This window comes from Oncorhynchus kisutch, linkage group LG4, assembly GCF_002021735.2.
Source record: "Oncorhynchus kisutch isolate 150728-3 linkage group LG4, Okis_V2, whole genome shotgun sequence".
Classification (NCBI taxonomy): Eukaryota; Metazoa; Chordata; class Actinopteri; order Salmoniformes; family Salmonidae; genus Oncorhynchus; species Oncorhynchus kisutch.
In genome coordinates this window covers 38,837,738-38,854,969 of record NC_034177.2, presented here as the reverse complement: position 1 = coordinate 38,854,969, position 17,232 = coordinate 38,837,738, and the positions used below count along the sequence as shown (strand labels likewise).

The following is a 17,232-nucleotide window of genomic DNA, read 5'->3' as shown; positions in this document are numbered from 1 at the left end:
AAGGCAGTAAAAGTCAATGAACTAATCACTGATCATAATCTTGATGTGATTGGCCTGACTGAAACATGGCTTAAGCCTGATGAATTTACTGTGTTAAATGAGGCCTCACCTCCTGGTTACACTAGTGACCATATCCCCCGTGCATCCTGTAAAAGCGGAGGTGTTGCTAACATTTACGATAGCAAATTTCAATTTACAAAAAAAATATATATATGTTTTCGTCTTTTGAGCTTCTAGTCATGAAATCTATGCAGCCTACTCGATCACTTTTTATAGCTACTGTTTACAGGCCTCCTGGGCCATATACAGCGTTCCTCACTGAGTTTCCTGAATTCCTATCGGACCTTGTAGTCATAGCAGATAATATTCAAATTTTTTGTGATTTTAATATTAGTATTCCTCCAAGCTCAGTTGTCCTGAGTCTGCACAACTCTGCCAGGACCTAGGATCAAGAGAGACACTCAGGTGTTTTAGTACTATATCTCTTGACACAATGATTAAAATAATCATGGCCTCTAAACCTTCAAGCTGCATACTGGACGCTATTCCAACTAAACTACTGAAAGAGCTGCTTCCTGTGCTTGGCCCTCCTATGTTGAACATAATAAACGGCTCTCTATCCACCGGATGTGTACCAAACTCACTAAAAGTGGCAGTAATAAAGCCTCTCTTGAAAAAGCCAAACCTTGACCCAGAAAATATTTTAAAAACTATTGCGCTATATCGAATCTTCCATTCCTCTCAAAATGTTAGAAAAGGCTGTTGCGCAGCAACTCACTGCCTTCCTGAAGACAAACAATGTATACGAAATGCTTCAGTCTGGTTTTAGACCCCATCACAGCACTGAGACTGCACTTGTGAAGGTGGTAAATTACCTTTTAATGGTGTCAGATCGAGGCTCTGCATCTGTCCTCGTGCTCCTAGACCTTAGTGCTGCTTTTGATACCATCGATCACCACATTCTTTTGGAGAGATTGGAAACCCAAATTGGTCTACACGGACAAGTTCTGGCCTGGTTTAGATCTTATCTGTCGGAAAGATATCAGTTTGTCTCTGTGAATGGTTTGTCCTCTGACAAATCAACTGTAAATTTCGGTGTTCCTAAAGGTTCCGTTTTAGGACCACTATTGTTTTCACTATATATTTTACCTCTTGGGGATGTCACTCGAAAACATAATGTTAACTTTCACTGCTATGCGGATGACACACAGCTGTACATTTCAATGAAACATGGTGAAGCCCAAAAATTGCCCGCGCTAGAAGCCTGTGTTTCAGACATAAGGAAGTGGATGGCTGCAAACTTTCTACTTTTAAACTTGGACAAAACAGAGATGCTTGTTCTAGGTCCCAAGAAACAAAGAGATCTTCTGTTGAATCTGGCAATTAATCTTGATGGTTGTACAGTCGTCTCAAATTAAACTGTGAAGGACCTCGGCGTTACTCTGGACCCTGATCTCTCTGAATTCCTATCAAATTGCAAAAATCTGAAACTTTCTGTCCAAAAATGACGCAGAAAAATTAATCTATGCTTTTGTTACTTCTAGGTTAGACTACTGCAGTTAGTGCTAAATACGGCTGCTAGAATCCTGACTAGAACCAATTTTTTAAATCATATTACTCCAGTGCTAGCCTCCCTACACTGGCTTCCTGTTAAGGCAAGGGCTGATTTTAAGGTTTTACTGCCAACCTACAAAGCATTACATGGGCTTGCTCCTCCTTATCTTTCCGGTTTGGTCCTGCCGTACATACCTACACGTACGCTACGGTCACAAGACGCAGGCCTCCTAATTGTCCCTAGAATTTCTAAGCAAACAGCTGGAGGCAGGGCTTTCTCCTATAGAGCTCCATTTTTATGGAATGGTCTGCCTACCCATGTGAGAGACGCAGACTCGGGCTCAACCTTTAAGTCTTTACTTTTAAAATGTCATCCTGAAATATAGGTGAAGCATGTCAATCAAAGACAAAATGACAGATGCCGAGAAAACAGACAAATCATTACTCATTACATACAACCTAGTTGGGAATGAAGGAAGGATAGAGGTAGGAAAGGAGTATGGTATGGACTTGTATACATCAATATCATAGGGATGTTACTAGATGACATCTCATGCATAGATGAATATTAACAATTTACCTTACTGAAATTGATATGATGGAGTGTAGTCTGGCCCAGGAGTGTGAAGGTGAACGGAAAGGCTCTGGAGCAATGAACCGCCCTTGCTGTCTCTGCCTGGCCGGTTCCCCTCTCTCCACTGGGATTCTCTGCCTCTAACCCTATTACAGGGGCTGAGTCACTGGCTTACTGGTGCTCTTTCATGCCGTCCCTAGGAGGGGTGTGTCACTTGAGTGGGTTGAGTCACTGACGTGATCTTCCTGTCTGGGTTGGCGCCCCCCCTTGGGTTGTGCCGTGGCGGAGATCTTTGTGGGCTATACTCAGGCTTGTCTCAGGATGGTAAGTTGGTGGTTGAAGATATCCCTCTAATGGTGTGGGGGCTGTGCTTTGGCAAAGTGGGTGGGGTTATATCATTCCTGTTTAGACCTGTCCGGGGGTATCATCAGATGGGGCCACAGTGTCTCCTGACACCTCCTGTCTCAGCCTCCAGTATTTATGCTGCAGCAGTTTATGTGTCTGGGGGCTAGGGTCAGTTTGTTATATCTGGAGTACTTCTCCTGTCTTATCCGGTGTCCTGTGTGAATTTAAGTATGCTCTCTCTAATTCTCTCTTTCTTTCTCTCTCTCAGAGGACCTGAGCCCTAGGACCATGCCTCAGGACTACCTAGCATGATGACTCCTTGCTGTCCCCAGTCCATCTGGCCGTACTGCTGCTCCGGTTTCAACTGTTCTGCCTGCGGCTGTGGAACCCTGACCTGTTCAACGGACGTGCTACCTGTCCCAGACCTGCTGTTTTCAACTCTAAGGACAGCAGGAGCGGTAGAGATACTCTTAATGATCGGCTATGAAAAGCCAACTGACATTTACTCCTGAGGTGCTGACTTGCTGCACCCTTGACAACTACTGTGATTATTATTATTTGACCATGCTGGTCATTTATGAACATTTGAACATCTTGGCCATGTTCTGTTATAATCTCCACCCAGCACAGCCAGAAGAGGACTGGCCACCCCTCATAGCCTGGTTCCTCTCTCGGTTTCTTCCTAGGTTTTGGCCTTTCTAGGGAGTTTTTCCTAGCCACCGTGCTTCTACACCTGCATTGCTTGCTGTTTGGGGTTTCAGGCTGGGTTTCTATACAGGACTTTGAGATATCAACTGATGTAAGAAGAGCTATATAAATAAATTTGATTTGATTTAACAACACTGTCAACAAGGCAGGTCCTACAGGCCCTAGTTTTGTCTCACCAGGACTACTGTCCAGGTGCTATAGAGGGACAGGCTGCCCAGAACAGGGCAGCACGGCTGGCCCTTAAATGTACACAGACAGCTGACATTAATTATATGCATGTCAAACTCTCCTGGCTCAAAGCAAAGGAGAGATTGACTTCATCACTACTTTTTTTGTAAGAAGTATTGACTTGTTGAATGCAGCCGGGCTGCCTGTTTAAACTATCACACAGCTCAGACACCCTTCACAAAGTACTACATAGAGCCATGACTACATGGAACTATTCTACATCAAGTAACTAATGCAAGCAGTAAAATCTGATTTAAATACACAGATGAAAAACAGATGAAAATACACCTTATGAAACAGTGGGGACTGTGAAAAGGCATAGACACATGCATTTTGTGTTGTAGGTATTTTTATTTTACCAGGCAAGTCAGTTAAAGAACAAATTCTTATTTTCAATGACAGCCTAGGAACAGTTGGTTAGCTGCCTTGTTCAGGGGCAGAATGACAGATTTGTATCATGTCAGTTCGGGGATTTGAACTTGTAACCTTTCGGTTTCTTGTCCAACACTCTAACCACTAGGCTACCCTGCTGTCGTGGTAGTAAAGTAGTGGCCTGAGGGCACTAACTGTTGTGAAATGTATTGTAATGTTTTTTAAATTGTATGTGGGGTGGCAGGATAGCTGAGTGCTTAGAGCGTTGGACTAGCAACCGAAAGGTTGTAAGATCGAATCCTGGAGCTGGCAAGGTAAAAATCTGTCTTTCTCCCCTGAACAAGGCATTTAACCCACTGTCATTGAAAATAAGAATTTGTTCTTAATTAACTGACTTGCCAAGTTAAATAAAGGAAAAATATATACACTACTGATTTTGCAGGTTTTCCTACATACAAAGCATGTAGAGGTCTGTAATTTGTATCATATCATCAACTGTGAGAGACGGAATCTAAAACAGAAATCCAGAAAATCACATTGATTTTTAAGTAATTCATTTGCATTTTATTGCATGACATAAGTATTTGATCACCTACCAACCAGTAAGAATTCTGGCTCTCACAGACCTGTTAGTTTTTCTTTAAGAAGCCCTCCTGTTCTCCACTCATTACCTGTATTAACTGCACCTGTTTGAACTCGTTACCTGTATAAAAGACACCTGTCCACACACTCAATCAAACAGACTCCAACCTCTCTGCAATGGCCAAGACCAGATAGCTGTGTAAGGACATCAGGGATAAAATTGTAGACCTGCACAAGGCTGGGATGGGCTACAGGACAATAGGCAAGCAGCTTGGTGAGAAGGCAACAACTGTGGCGCAACTATTAGAAAATGGAAGAAATTCAAGATGACGGTCAATCACCCTCGGTCTGGGGCTCCATGCAAGATCTCACCTCGTGGGGCATCAATGATCATGAGGAAGGTGAGGGATCAGCCCAGAACTACACGGCAGGACCTGGTCAATGACCTGAAGAGAGCTGTCTCCAAGTCTCAAAGAAAACCATTAGTAACACACTACGCCGTCATGGATTAAAATCATGCAGCGCACGCAAGGTCCCCCTGCTCAAGCCAGCGCATGTCCAGGCCCGTCTGAAGTTTGCCAATGACCATCTGGATGATCCAGAGGAGGAATGGGAGAAGGTCATGTGGTCTGATGAGACAAAAATAGAGCTTTTTCGTCTAAACTCCACTCGCTGTGTTTGGAGGAAGAAGAAGGATGAGTACAACCCCAAGAGCACCATCCCAACCGTGAAGCATGGAGGTGGAAACATCATTCTTTGGGGATGCTTTTCTGCAAAGGGGACAGAACGACTGCACCGTATTGAGGGGAGGATGGATGGGGCCATGTATCGCGAGATCTTGGCCAACAAACTCCTTCCCTCAGTAAGAGCATTGAAGATGGGTCGTGGTTGGGTCTTCCAGCATGACAACGACCCGAAACACACAGCCAGGGCAACTAAGGAGTGGCTCCGTAAGAAGTATCTCAAGGTCCTGGAGTGGCGTAGCCAATCTCCAGACCTGAACCCAATAGAAAATCTTTGGAGGGAGCTGAAAGTCCGTATTGCCCAGCGACAGCCCCGAAACCTGAAGGATCTGGAGAAGGTCTGTATGGAGGAGTGGGCCAAAATCCCTGCTGCAGTGTGTGCAAACCTGGTCAAGAACTACAGGAAACATATGATCTCTGTAATTGCAAACAAAGGTTTCTGTACCAAATATTAAGTTCTGCTTTTCTGATGTATCAAAGACTTATGTCATGCAATAAAATGCAAATTAATTACTTAAAAATCATACAATGTGATTTTCTGGATTTTTTTTAGATTACGTCTCTCACAGTTGAAGTGTACCTATGATAAAAATGACAGACCTCTACATGCTTTGTAAGTAGGAAAACCTGCAAATCGGCAGGGTATCAAATACTTGTTCTCCCCACTGTAACTGCCTTTATTTTGCTAGACCCCAGGAAGAGTAGCTGCTGCCTTGGAATAATAAATACAAATACAACTCAGTTGCCAGAGAGGAAAGAAACCGCTCAGGGACTTCACCATGAGGCCAATGGTGTTTACAGTGTTTAATGGCTGTGCTATGAGAAAATTGATGATGGAACAACAACATTGTAGTTACTCCACAATACTAACTTAAATGACAGAGTGAAAAGAAGGAAGGCTTTACATAATACAAATATTCCAAAACATGCATCTTGTTTACAATAAGGCACTAAAGTAAAACTGCAACAAAGGTGGCAAATAAATGTAATTTATGTCCTGAATACAAAGCATTATGTTTGGGGCAATCCAACACAAGACATCACTGAGTACAGCTCTTCATATTGTCATGACGTTGGCCTCTTTGGGTATAGCAAGCCCATCCCCCTCTCCCTGACTCCCCCTTTCCTCCTTCAACTAGGTTGCTGTGGTCAGAGAGAAGTCGTAAATTCCTGAGGATCTCCTCATGGACACATAGAGAGAGAGTACATTTTCATAGAGGACAAAGGAAATCCTTCCACCTCACAGAACTTGAGGTGCGAAACAAATGTCATGTTCCGGAGAAAGTATAAAAGATTTAAGAATCCAGCTACGAACTGGTCCGTTTGTCACAACTTGGGAGAGCTCATGGGAGACGGTGTGGCCACATTACCATAACGCTGTTTATATAATAGCCTTAGATATGAAGTTTACATCTAATTGTTGTATAAGATGAATGAGTGAGTATAATACTGTTTGTAAATCAAATCAAATCAAATCAAATTTATTTATATAGCCCTTCGTACATCAGCTGATATCTCAAAGTGCTGTACAGAAACCCAGCCTAAAACCCCAAACAGCAAGCAATGCAGGTGTAGAAGCACGGTGGCTAGGAAAAACTCCCTAGAAAGGCCAATACCTAGGAAGAAACCTAGAGAGGAACCAGGCTATGTGGGGTGGCCTCTTCTGGCTGTGCCGGGTGGAGATTATAACAGAACATGGCCAAGACGTTCAAATGTTCATAAATGACCAGCATGGTCGAATAATAATAAGGCAGAACAGTTGAAACTAGAGCAGCAGCACAGTCAGGTGGAAGTTTAAACTGGAGCAGCAGCATGGCCAGGTGGACTGGGGACAGCAAGGAGTCATCATGTCAGGTAGTCCTGGGGCATGGTCCTAGGGCTCAGGTCAGTTGAAACTGGAACAGCAGCATGGCCAGGTGGACTGGGGACAGCAAGGAGTCATCATGTCAGGTAGTCCTGGGGCATGGTCCTAGGGCTCAGGTCCTCCGAGAGAGAGAAAGAAAGAGAGAAGGAGAGAATTAGAGAACGCACACTTAGATTCACACAGGACACCGAATAGGACAGGAGAAGTACTCCAGATATAACAAACTGACCCCAGCCCCCCGACACATAAACTACTGCAGCATAAATACTGGAGGCTGAGACAGGAGGGGTCAGGAGACACTGTGGCCCCATCCGAGGACACCCCCGGACAGGGCCAAACACGAAGGATATAACCCCACCCACTTTGCCAAAGCACAGCCCCCACACCACTTTGTATAATTGTGTAATATGATTTTGGACTGTTTAATGAAGAAAAATACAATTCCCTTTTGATTTGAACTAAATCAGAGGACCGACCCTGAGCTCAGTTAGGGTCAGGCCTCCTGGGATAGCCCCTTTTCTGCCATTCCGAATAAAACCCAACTTTGAGAAATTATCAGCAGACCCGAGTTTACCTCAATTATGAGATGGCTAAAGGTTGTAGACCATGTTTTTCTCCATTAGGAGGACAAAGGTTGTAGACCATTGCTGAATCTTTTAACTCTAAGACTATCGATACCGACAGAACAAGAACAAGTCTTTGATATTAATTACTAGTCTGCAGCTAGGAATTCGGTATCATTGAATGCGAAGAACGACAACCGCCGAAACATCCATTCTATAACGAATGTCACTCTGAACAATTCCCTCTATCCACAACCGTGAGAGAGAGAGGGGGAGAGAGACGGACAATTCTACAAAAGAAACAAACTTTTCACCAGCGATCAAGACGACACACTGAGCGTAAATATATATATTGATTGCAATTGTTCCCGAATGAGTGAGAGTTCATGTGTAAAGGATTAGCATTTAAATTGTTATAATTATTAACTCTGTAGTGACTTCTTAGTCGACCCCCACTTCCCCTTTTGTCTAACAAGCCGCCATGCCAGTTTAGCCCACTAGGGCACATTCTCCTATCATTTCATGTAACTACATTCACCTTGTTTGTTTGTTTGTTTGTTTATGCATTTCTGTGAATTAGTTAGTAATAAATAAATGCTTTAAGACAATTGACGTATGGATGACTCATAGTGAAGACTGGGTTCCTGCAGATAACCAACAATTTATGACGTTTGGAATGAGACTAACGTGAGGTAAAGTAAATAATTAATTAATTCGAAGACTAATTGATCAGATAAAATATCTGAAAAGTTATTTTAGGAAATGATAACTTTGTAATCTGAATATTTTTCCTTGGTGCCCCGACTTCCTAGTAATTACGGTTACATGATTAATCAGTCTAATCGCGTAATAACTAATTACAGAGAATCTTTGATAAAAACTATCAGTCTTCAGTTAATGATAGTAAAGACAGGACAATATGTTCAAGCATGGTGGTGGCTGCTTCATGTTATGGGTATGCTCGTCATCGGCAAGAAATAGAGAGTTTTATAGGATAAAAAGTAACGGAATAGAGCTAAACACAAGTCCTAAAGGAAAACCTAGTTCAGTTTGCTTTCCAACAGACAATGGGAAACAAATTCACCTTTCAGACAGGACAATAACCTAAAACACAAGGCCTTTTATACACTGTAGGTGCTTACCAAGAGTTCATTGAATGTTTCTGAGTAGCCTAGTTACAATTGACTTAAATCAGCTTGAGGATCTAAGGCAAGACTTGAAAATAGCTGTCTAGCAATGATCAACAACCAACGACAGAGCTTGAATATTTTTTTAAAGAATAATGTGCAAATATTATACAATCCAGGTGTGCAAAGCTCTTGCTGTAATCGCTACCAAAAGGGATGTGAATACTTATGTAAATGAGCCACTTTATTTTCAATAAACTATCTAAGATTTCTAAAAACATGTTTTCACTATCCTCATGTAACGCAAAAATGTGGAATATGTTGAGGTTTATGAATACTTTATGAAGGCACTGTACAGCCTAATCTATGGATTGTGCACCCATGAAATGCTAATATTTGTGTAAACTCTACACAGTTGTGTTCTGCGAGTGTCAGTGAGTAGGCTGATATTCCATTTCATGAGTGCACAATCAATAGGTTAGGTTGTACAGTGCCTTCATAAAGTATTCATAACCCTCAACATATTCCACATTTTTGCGTTACATGAGGATAGTGAAAACATGTTTTTAGAAATCATATTCCACATGCCCCCAATTCTAAAGTATAATACATCCACCGTGAGATTAAAAGATTTGTACTTTTTTGTGTCAAATTAACTAATTATTGCATTTTACTGAATTTATATAACAACATTCCGACTTTGTTAAGTATTATCTAGTCCAAACATGGCATGATTCCACTATTTCAATTGGGACTTTTATTTTGAAAGCAAACCGGAAATTACACTATTGTTGCTAATCTTTAGTCTGGCTAGCTTCACATAGGTCCCAGACAGCACTGTGTGCAGTAGCTTTGTTAACATTTTCTGACCGCTGTGCCTTGACGTTACTGGAGATAAAAAAATATATATATAAAAAAAACACTATAATTTCAATAGTCACTGAGATTCCTTGATGTTCACCCAAACCCGTTATCTTCGTTTAACCCGGACAACATTATTTCAGGTGTTACATTTGAGCAACTTTATCCAAAAGCATCTGTCTCTCTACTTCTGTCGGAGACTGTCCTCATCATCACACCAGCTTGAGGGACCTTTGGCAGCAAGAAGAAATTACTCTGGAAACCATAACATGCCCAAAAAGGACAAAACGGTAGGGCTGTGCTAAAACAATGTCCGTGTAGTACAACCTCCGCCCAGTACAGTACCCTGCCCAGAATTTAGTTACTATTACTAGCCGGCTACCACCTGCGGTACTCAACCCTGCACCTTAGAGACTGCTACCCATACTGTTTTACCCACTTCACATGTATATACTGTATTGTAAAAGCCACTTTATGCTTGATCCGAAAATGTGGTCGGAGACTTCCTATGGAGGTTGTGACGCAATTACGGAGCCTCTGGGGCATGCAGAGGCCAAATCAAACTTTGTTCCGTTCTAAAATGCTGTAACATTGCGAAGGGCTCTGTATAGCTCGCCATTGACATGCTTGGCTGACAGTAGGCGGGGTGGTATGTGCAGTATAAACACTAACTTCTTTTAACAACATCCTTCACAATACTCTGCTCCACTAAGCTATGAAAGCCTTAAAGTCTGTGGAGGCTGCATTGCAATAAATGCTGTACAGCCACGTCAATTACAGATTGACCATGGAGAGCCTATAAGGCTCATCCTATATAACTACTGCTGTAGGCTACACACTTTGTAAGAGTAAGGGTGTTAACCCCAGTGTCCTGCTAAATTCCCAATCTGGCCCTCATACCATCACAGTCATATGATCATGCCCAATTTACAATTGGCTAATTCATCCCCCCTCCTATCCCCTGTAACTATTGGCACACCTGTATTTGGGGAGGTTGTTGATGTAAATGAGAATGTGTTCTCAGTCAATTTACCTGGTAAAATAAGGGTAAAATAAATCATGTCTATACTGTAGCGACCCAGGTTTATAAGGGAGGTTATCGACTCAGTCAATGGTGCTTCGGGCCAGAAGTTTGTGGGTTCAGGTCGCGCTCCCTGCCAAAATGAATGATGTTCTATTGTATAGATAATAGAACGAAAATGAACTAAACTTTTAAGAGATCAGATTTTTTTATTTATAAATACTTTAACACACTTAGCTAGCTACCCACTTTCTTCCTTTCTGTAAGCATGTATTTTCAGATTACACTGATTATTTAGTTGTGGACACGACGCCACTGCATTCCGTCTTGCTCTTGGTCCTCCTCATCTATGTAAATCAACTTGATTTTGCACCTGTGTGCTTTAACAGTTTTCTTATTAAAATTAGCGAACTCCATGACAGTAGCTAAAGCAAGCATGAGGCTATAGCAGCACACAGGTAGACTACAAATGCATGCTTGGAGCGCTATTGGAGCGGGCGAGAAGTCCAACACTCCAGCCTTTGGGAAAATCGAAACTCGCTCCAGTTAAAAATTGGGCACGCTCCGCTCCAGCTTCGCATGCAAGCAACAACGCAGCTAACTTGGCTAGTCTTATGGGGTGAGCAAACAAGCTAGCTAATTAGCTAGGTAGTCTTGTTAGCTAGCTTGTTATCTATGCTGGTTGTTAGCTTACATAACTGATGTGTATAATTGTAAGGGATACTTTTATGGAAAATATAAACATTTACAGAGTGGGTAAGCTCCATTCTTGACAGGCTGATCAGATTCAATAGCAGCATGAGAGGTTGATACAGTGCATTCGGAAAGTATTCAGACCCCATCCCTTTTCTAAATGTTGTTACATTACAGCCTTATTCTAAAATTGATTAAATATTTTTTTCCCTCATCAATCTACCCACAATACCCCATAATAACAAAGCGAAAATAGGTATTGATAAATGTTTGCAAATGTATTAAAAATAAGAAACAGAAATACCTAATTTACATACATATTCAGACCCTTTGCTATGTTTGAACAACTTGATTGGAGTCCACCTATGGTATATTCAATTGATTGGACATGATTTGGAAAGGCACACACCTGTTTTATAAGGTCTCACAGTTGACGGTACATGTCAGAGCAAAAACCAGGCCTTGAGGTCGGAGGAATTATCCATAGAGCTCCGAAACAGGATTATGTCGAGGCACAGATCAGGGGAAAGGTACCAAAACATTTGTGCAGCATTGAAGGTCCCCAAGATCACTGTGGCCTCCATCATTCTTAAATGCAAAAAGTTTGAAACTACCAAGACTCGTCCTAGAGCTGAGCAATCGGGGGAGAAGGGCCTTGGTCAGGGAGGTGACCAAGAACTCGATTGTCACTCAGACAGAGCTCCAGAGTTCCTCTTTGGAGATGGGAGAACCTTTCAGAAGGACAATCATCTTTGCAGCACTCCACCAATCAGGCATTTATGGTAGAGTGTCCAGACAGAAGCCACTCCTCAGTGAAATGCACATGACAGCCCACTTGGAGTTTGCCAAAAGGCACCTAAAGGACTCAGAACATGAGGAACAAGATTCTCTGGTCTGATGAAACCAAGACTTAACTCTTTGGCCTGAATGCCAAGCATCACATCTGGAGGAAACCTGGCACCATCCCTACGGTGAAGCATGGTGGTTGCAGAATCATGCTGTGCGGATGTTTTTCAGTGGCAGGCACTGGGAGACTAGTCAGGATCAAGGGAATGATGAATGGAGGAAATTACAGAAAGATCCTTAATAGAAACCTGCTCCAGAGCACTCAGGGCCTCAGACTGGGGCGAAGGTTTACCTTCCAACAGGACAACGATCCTAAGCACACAGCCAAAACAGTGCAGGAGTGGCTTCTGGAAAAGTCTCTGAATATCCTTGAGTGGCTCAGCCAGAGCCCGGACTTGAATCCGATCAAACATCTCTGGAGAGACATGAAAATAGCTGTGCAGCGACACTCCCCTTCCAGCCTGACGGAGCGTGAGAGGATCTGCAGAGAAGAATGGGAGAAACTCCCCAAATACAGGTGTGCCAAGCTTGTAGCGTCATACCCAAGAAGAGTTGAGGCTGTAATCGCTGCCAAAGGTGCTTCAACAAAGTACTGAGTAAAGGGTCTGAATACTTACATAAATGTAATATAATTTTTTTTTTTGTATACATTTGTAAAAATGTCTAAAAACCCATTCTTACTTTGTCATTATGAGGTATTGTGTGTAGATTGATAAGGGGGGAAAAATATTAAATCCATTTTAAAATTAGTCTAATGTAAAAATGTGGAAAAAGTAAATGGGTCTGAATACTTTCTGAATGCTCTGTAAAATCAGGATTCTACCTTGTTGGCTGTTCCATAGGTTAAGCTCCTTGCAGAAAGATTAGCAAACAGTGCATTATGTAAATGATCAAGAGTTAATTCCTGGCAGTCTGATTAGATTCAAAAGCAGCCTCAGAGGCTGCTAAGTCAGGATGCTGCCTTGTAGGCTGTCTGCAAGCATCCTTACAAATAAAACAGCCTTTCAAGGCAGCATCCTGACTGAATCTGATCAGCCTGCCAGGAATAGAGCTCACCCGCTCTGGTTTATATGCATCAGCCTATAAAGCGCTGACAGTTAATCTGCCTGCAAGGAGCTTTACCTATAAAACAGCCTAAAGCATCTAGATATCAGCCTTTGAGGCTGAAATTTAATCTGATCAGCCTGTCAGGAATGAAGCTCACCCACTGTGAGTGTAAATATTATACACAAAACATGAAGTGTCACTTATAATTACACATATCAGTTATGTAAGCTAACAACCATCATAGATAACAAGCTAGCTTGCTAGCTAGCTAACAAGACTACCTAGCTAACTAGTTAGCTCAAAAGATTAGCCAAGTTAGCTGCGTTGTTCCTTGCATGCAATTGACTGTAGTCTTGGGGGCAGCAAGCAGACTGGGAGACGAGGTTGTCTGTCAGGCATCGTTCAGGGCTTAAATACCCTGCGTTGTAATCAACCTGTGGCTGCTTGATGAAGTGGTTATCATGCATCTGAAGAAATTAATAGATAATTCGTGGTACATTTATTATTTTGTGATCTCAACAAAACAGCTTTTGTTATGTAGTGATCATGAGATAAATAAGTTGTGATCTTGACATAATGAGGACTATTTTTTATTTTATTCACATGTTCTCTCTGGAGAGGTTTGAGTCAAATGAACTTTCATGCAGACCAATGGCTACTTACTACTGTACTGTAAAAATGTTGTCCCTCTCTCTTCATCAGAATAAAACTGTAGGCCTACAGAAGCCGTCGGAGAAACCTTCACCTTCTGGGCCAGTAGCTCGAAACAAGAACGGAGTGGTGACAATTTCAGTGCACGCGAAGCCTGGATCTAAACAGAACGCAATTACAGGTGCACTCTTTTTGTATACTGAAAAATGATGGCAATAGAAACTCAACTACGAGACTAACAACTAGCCCCATATTTGTGCATTTTTTTGTGTGTAATACATTTAACGTAGCTGGGCTATGTCATTTCTAAAACAAAAATGATCTTTCCCAGATGTGTCTATAGAGGCAGTAGGTGTCGCTATTGCCGCACCGCCAACAGATGGGGAGGCCAATGCGGAGCTTGTGCGGTATCTCTCCAAGGTGCTGGAGTTGAAGAGAAGTGAAGTCGTTTTGGACAAGGTTTGTTTATATAGCCTACTGTGTTGCCCATAACAGAACAGTTTTAAATTGAAACTAAAATGCTGCATCATGTCCTTATGTCTCTCTGCAGGGCTCTAGATCCAGAGAGAAGATTATTAAAGTGACTGGGTCACTAACCCCGGAGCAGGTGTTGGACAGGTTAAAGCAAGAGGCTTCTGGATGACATGGAGGACATTGTATTCCTGGTCCTATGCACCTTTACAGTATTGGTTGATTTTAAGACATCTATGGAAAACAGTTCAGATAAAATAAGATTGTAGCTATGTCTTTGCATCAGCTGATACATTTTTTTTTTTTTACCTTTATTTAACTAGGCAAGTCAGTTAAGAACAAATTCTTATTTTCAATGACGGCCTAGGAACAGTGGGTTAAGCTGCCTGTTCAGGGGCAGAACGACAGATTTGTACCTTGTCAGCTCGGGGGTTTGAACTTGCAACCTTCCAACCTTCCGGTTACTAGTCCAACGCTCTAACCACTAGGCTACCCTGCCGCCCCATACACCAATAAATACACAATATGTGACATGCCCTATATGGAAGCATTCTATAATTATTTGAAATGTGTAGGGGTCTGAAATGATTCCCAAAATGTTGAAAGAACCCTTGTTTACGGAGGCCATCCTCTCTCTTTTCTCAGAAATAATTACCTTATCATCTTTTGCACTATGATAGTTAAAATTAAAAATTAAAAATATGAATCACAATGAGTCTTGCCTCAGGTGTGGTTACTTATTTGATTGCTATTGATGTATCATGTTCATACTGACCAAGTTATCTTAAGTTACCACCTTTTCAGCCCATCTACCTTCAGTGCAAGAGATAGCTCACGGTATGTAGAAATGGCACTGGAATGTATAGCGTCCGTTTAGGGGCTCCTGTCCAATTCTGCTATTTTGTGTTTTTTTCCCCCGCTGATATTAACTTTCTTTGTACATAATGTTTCTGCCACCGTTTCCTATGACCTAAAATAGCTTCTGGACATCAGAACAGCGATCACTAACCTCGACTTGGATGAAGAGTTCTACTTCAATCAGTCGGCGGCGCAGGACATACTACCCACCCCGGACCAGGCCCTAATCCTGACACTCGGAAGAGAAAGAGATATAGCGGCCGATGTGCAGGTACCCTGATGAAACTATGGCGTCAAGTTAATAATCCACCTCTACCCTCTGTTCTATTGGCGAATATACAATCACTAGAGAACAAACTGGATGAACAACAGGACATGAAGAACTGTAATATCCTGTTTCTTGTAAACTTGGCTGAACAAGGACATGGATAATATTCTAGCTTGTTTTTCTCTATGCATCGGCAGACAGAACGGCAGCGTCGGGTAAGCACAAGGGGGGTGGTGGTGTGTGTCACTTTGTTAACAACAGCTGGTGGGCGATCTCAAATATTAAGGAAGCCTCAAGGTTCTGCTTGCCTGAGTTAGAATAGCTCATGATAAGCTGTACACCATATTATTTACCAAGACATTTCATGTATATTTTTCGTAGCTGTCTATTTACCACCACAAACTGATGCTGGCACTAAGACCACACTCAATGAGCTGTATAAGGCCATAAGCAAACAGGAAAATGCTCATCCAGAGGCAGCGTAAGACTGCTAAATAGTTAACCAAATAGTTACCCGGACTATCTGCATTGACCCTTTTTGCACTAACTTTTTTGACTCATCACATACTCTGCTGCTACTGTTACTATCTGTCACTTTGTCTACCTCAATTACCTCTTACCCCTGCACATCGACTCTGCACTGGTACCCCTTGTATATAACCAACTTATCGTTTCTCATATGTATCTATTATTACTTTTATTTTTACTTTGTTTGACTTTTCTGTTATTTCTCTATTTTCTTTCTCTGCGTTGTTGGGAAAGGCCCGTAAGTAAACATTTCACTGTTAGTTTACACTGTTCACGAAGCATGTGGCAACTAAAATTTGATAACATTTGATTTGGTTAGTTAAATCTTTTAGAAAATAGCTTAGATCCTTTTGCCAGTAAAATGTTTTCCCTGCATTCTATTTGTTGCCCCTAAAACCTACATGAATATACCAAACATTAGGAACACCTTACTAATATTGAGTTGCTCCAAGTTGGCTGGATGTCCGATTGGGTAGTGGTGGATCATTCTTGATACACACAGGAAACTGCTGCGCGTGAAAAAACCCAGCAGTGTTGCAGTTCTTGACCAAACCGTTGCACCTATTACCATACCCTGTTCAAAGGCACTTAAATCTTTCGTCTTTCCCATTCACCCTCTGAATGGCACACACAAAATAATTGTCTCAAGGCTTACAAATCCTTCTTTAACCTGTCTCCTCCCCTTCATCTTTACTGATTTAAGTGGATGTATCAAGTGACATCAATATGGGATCATAGCTTTCACCTGGATTCACCTGGTCAGTTTGTGTCATGGAAAGAGCAGGTGTTGTTAATGCTTTGTATACTCAGTGTATGTTTTGTTTATTTTCTTTGACCTCATGTTGGTACCAGTATTTATTTCTGTATCTGTTTTTCTTCTCATTATTTTACCCCGCTTTCGTGGTATCCAATTGGTAGTTACAGTCTTAGCTCCTGTAGGGACTCGGGAGAGGCAAAGGTCGAGAGCCGTGCATCCTCCGAAACACAACCCAACCAAGCCGCACTGCTTCTTTACACAATGCCCACTTAACCTAGAAGCCAGCCACACCAATGTTTCTGAGGAAACACCATCCACCTGGCAACCGTGTCAGAGTGCACTGCGCCCGGCCCGTCACAGAAGTTGCTAGGGCGCAATGGGTCAAGGACGTCCCTGCCGTCCAAACCCTCCCCTAACCCGGATGACGCTAGGCCAATTGTGTGCTTCCCCATGGGTCTCTCAGTCGAGGCCGGCTGTGACAGAGCCTGGACAAACCCAGAATCTCTAGTGGCACAGCTTGCACCGCATTGCAGTGCCTTAGACCACTGCACCACTTGGGGAGGCCCTTTAT

The 17,232-nt window shown here is 42.3% G+C and overlaps 1 protein-coding gene across 1 annotated transcript; it reads left to right on the top strand.

Annotated features, from left to right (window-relative positions):
- The first annotated feature begins 9,470 nt into the window (after positions 1-9,470).
- On the top strand, positions 9,471-14,966 carry lg4h15orf40 (linkage group 4 C15orf40 homolog). The gene is made up of 4 exons (XM_020479855.2): positions 9,471-9,811; positions 13,831-13,960; positions 14,111-14,238; positions 14,330-14,966. Exons 1-4 carry the CDS (start codon positions 9,614-9,616, stop codon positions 14,420-14,422), a joined length of 549 nt encoding a protein of 182 aa, XP_020335444.1. The 5' UTR covers positions 9,471-9,613; the 3' UTR covers positions 14,423-14,966.
- Positions 14,967-17,232: the final 2,266 nt, after the last annotated feature.